General features: G+C 59.6%; 1 protein-coding gene across 1 annotated transcript in view; it reads right to left on the bottom strand.

Moving 5' to 3' along the window:
- Window positions 1-2,500, bottom strand: part of mecom (MDS1 and EVI1 complex locus) — a 165,256-nt gene that overhangs the window by 15,135 nt on the left and 147,621 nt on the right. The window contains exons 9-12 of the mRNA XM_048265199.1: window positions 1,890-2,087; window positions 1,317-1,848; window positions 606-1,187; window positions 106-196 (exon numbers count right to left, since the gene is read on the bottom strand). Of these exons, the coding sequence (XP_048121156.1) occupies window positions 106-196; window positions 606-1,187; window positions 1,317-1,848; window positions 1,890-2,087 (1,403 nt within the window). The remainder of the gene's footprint in view (window positions 1-105; window positions 197-605; window positions 1,188-1,316; window positions 1,849-1,889; window positions 2,088-2,500) is intronic.

Below are 2,500 nucleotides of genomic sequence, written 5' to 3' on the forward strand. Positions count from 1 at the left end.
TGTGTGTGTGTGTGTGTGTGTGTGTGTGTGTGTGTGTGTGTGTGTGTGTGTGTGTGTGTGAGGGGTTGGGGTGGTGAGTGGTGAGGTGAGGAGGGCCGGGCTCACCTGGGGGTGAAACAGGAATCCTGGGGCCGGGCGCATATACTTGTCCTTCAGCGTCTCAAACGGATCGTTCACCTTCCTCTTCTCAACCCTGCTAAAGTGCAAACCTCTATCAGTTCTTACACGTACTCTCAGCACGAGGGCTCAGAGAAACACACACATACACACACACACACACACACACACACACACACACACACACACACACACACACACACATCAACAAACACACACAACAACAAACACACAAACAAACACGCACACAAACACACACATGCATGCATACACCCTTACAAGCACACAATCATGCAGACACAAACACCTATTTATGGATATTCATATGCATACAATTCTGAATGCATCTTAATCTTATTACTGCCTATGAAAATTAATATACTAATTAGTAGCATTATCACTGCATAGTAAACATTAACTACGGTCAGACCTCAGGTCAGGCTTCAGGAGAGGTCAGCTTATGATTCAGGACTAAGAGCCGACAGTACCTGTAAATGGGGTCCATGAAGAAAGGGGTGGGTCTGGCGTGTTGGAGGGATGAGTCTGCTTTGGGCGCGGCCATCTCTGACCGCTCCTCTCCTCCGTACATATGACCGCTCCTCTTCGGCTCCTCGCCCTTGGGCCGCGTGCGACTGCGGCCGCCCAGGCTCAGGTCCAGTGGCTGGTCCGGATTGGCCGCGGCAGCTGGCTGTGGGCGTGTCTCAGGCCTAGAGTGGGTGGCCTCGGAGTTGGCGGGCCGCTCCTCTTTGCGCCTGGCCGTGCTGAGGTCAAAGGGCGACTCCGTGGTCGGGGTCAGGCCCGGGCTGGCCGGGATGGCCTGAGCCTCGCGCTCGGTGCCGAACGGTGGGCACACGGACGCGGCGGCAGAGAACGCCGGGAACAGCGAGAGCGGGAAGACGGAGGGGTAGCCCAGCGAGCCGCCCCCTGACCCGCCCAGCTTCCTGTCCTTCGCAACGGTGAAACCCTTCGCTGCGCACCACCTCGAGCCCGCCAATCCGGCGAGCGCCGGCACTTCGGCGATGGGCCGCGATATGTCGTCGATGAGTTTGACCGCCCGGAGGCGCCGACCGCTCGTCCAGCGCCGGCGGCAACAGTCCGGCCAACCCTGCCGCGCCATTGGCCGGAGTCCTCCCGCCTGCTGCCTTGCTCCTCCTGATGCTTTCGTCAAAGCGTCTCCGTCCGCTCGCCCCCGCCCTCACTGTCGGCTCGGCCTCGAGCTCGTCTCCAGCTCGCTGCCGCTGGGCGTGCTCACGTCGTCCACGTCGTCGCTCGTCTCTGATTGGTCACTGCCCTTGCCGTTGGCGCGCCTCTGATTGGACGAGGAGGAGGAGGACGAGCCCCTCTCGCGGAGTCCCGCTGACCCGTCCTCTCCGGCGCGGCCCTCGTCCTTGCGCTTGGTGCCCGAGTCGCCGCCTTGCGAGCGCAGCTGCTGCTGTTGCTGCAGCGCCGACGCCGACGCGGTCGGGGACAGCATGGGGCGCTCTTTCCCGGGCGAGGAGGCCGACGCTGGGGGGCTGACCAGGCCCGGCGGTCGGTGCGGCAGGGGCTGGTGGTGCGGAGCGCCGCTGCTGGGGTGCGGCGGGTACAGCCCGGACGTGAACAGCGAGGAACCCGAGCGGAACAGCAGCGCCGCTGGGAGCGTCAGCCCCCGCCAGGTGGTGGTGGTGGGTGCGCCGCCCGGGAAATGTCGGCCAATCGGCGCCCGGCCGGTGGACCCAGCAGCTTGACCAACTGGGGTTTATCCGAACCGGGTGTCCACCCAGGGGCAGAACCAAGGCCAAACAGGCCCCGAGGCCAAGCGGAGGAAGTGGGGCTATACCCTGTAGACCGCCGGTGCTTGTTGAGCGAGGACGTGGTGCTGAAGAGCTGGCCGCAGTCCTTGCACTTGATCTGTGTGCGGCAGTCGGCGTGCATGCGCTTGTGTCGGCACAGGTTGGAGAACTGTGTGTAGGACTTGTGGCACACTTCGCCTGCACACGCCAGTGTGTGTGTGTGTTTGTGTGTGTATGTGTATGTGTGTGAGAGTGTGAGTGTGTGTGAGAGAAAGAGAGAGTGGGGACAGAGAGAGAAAGAGAGAGAGATAGAGAGAGAGAGAAGGGATGGGGTAGAAAGGGATAGAGAGACAAATACAAAACAATTTGAGTAACTTATGAGAGAAAACACACACAGCAGTCATTTCTATGACACACATCATGAGTAAATTGAAACAGCACAAGTTATAATGTGAGCATGCAGAGAATGCCACACAAGACACAGCGAGGACGTTCTGTTGGCAACGAGACGTTCTGTTGGCAACGGGACCGGTCACTGGTCAGTAGTGGAAGAGAAAGTCAGACAGTCACTCGGTCAAGGACGAAGCTGAGAAGTACTTCAAATATGAATT

Source organism: Alosa alosa, chromosome 15 (assembly GCF_017589495.1).
Source record: "Alosa alosa isolate M-15738 ecotype Scorff River chromosome 15, AALO_Geno_1.1, whole genome shotgun sequence".
Taxonomy (NCBI): domain Eukaryota; kingdom Metazoa; phylum Chordata; class Actinopteri; order Clupeiformes; family Clupeidae; genus Alosa; species Alosa alosa.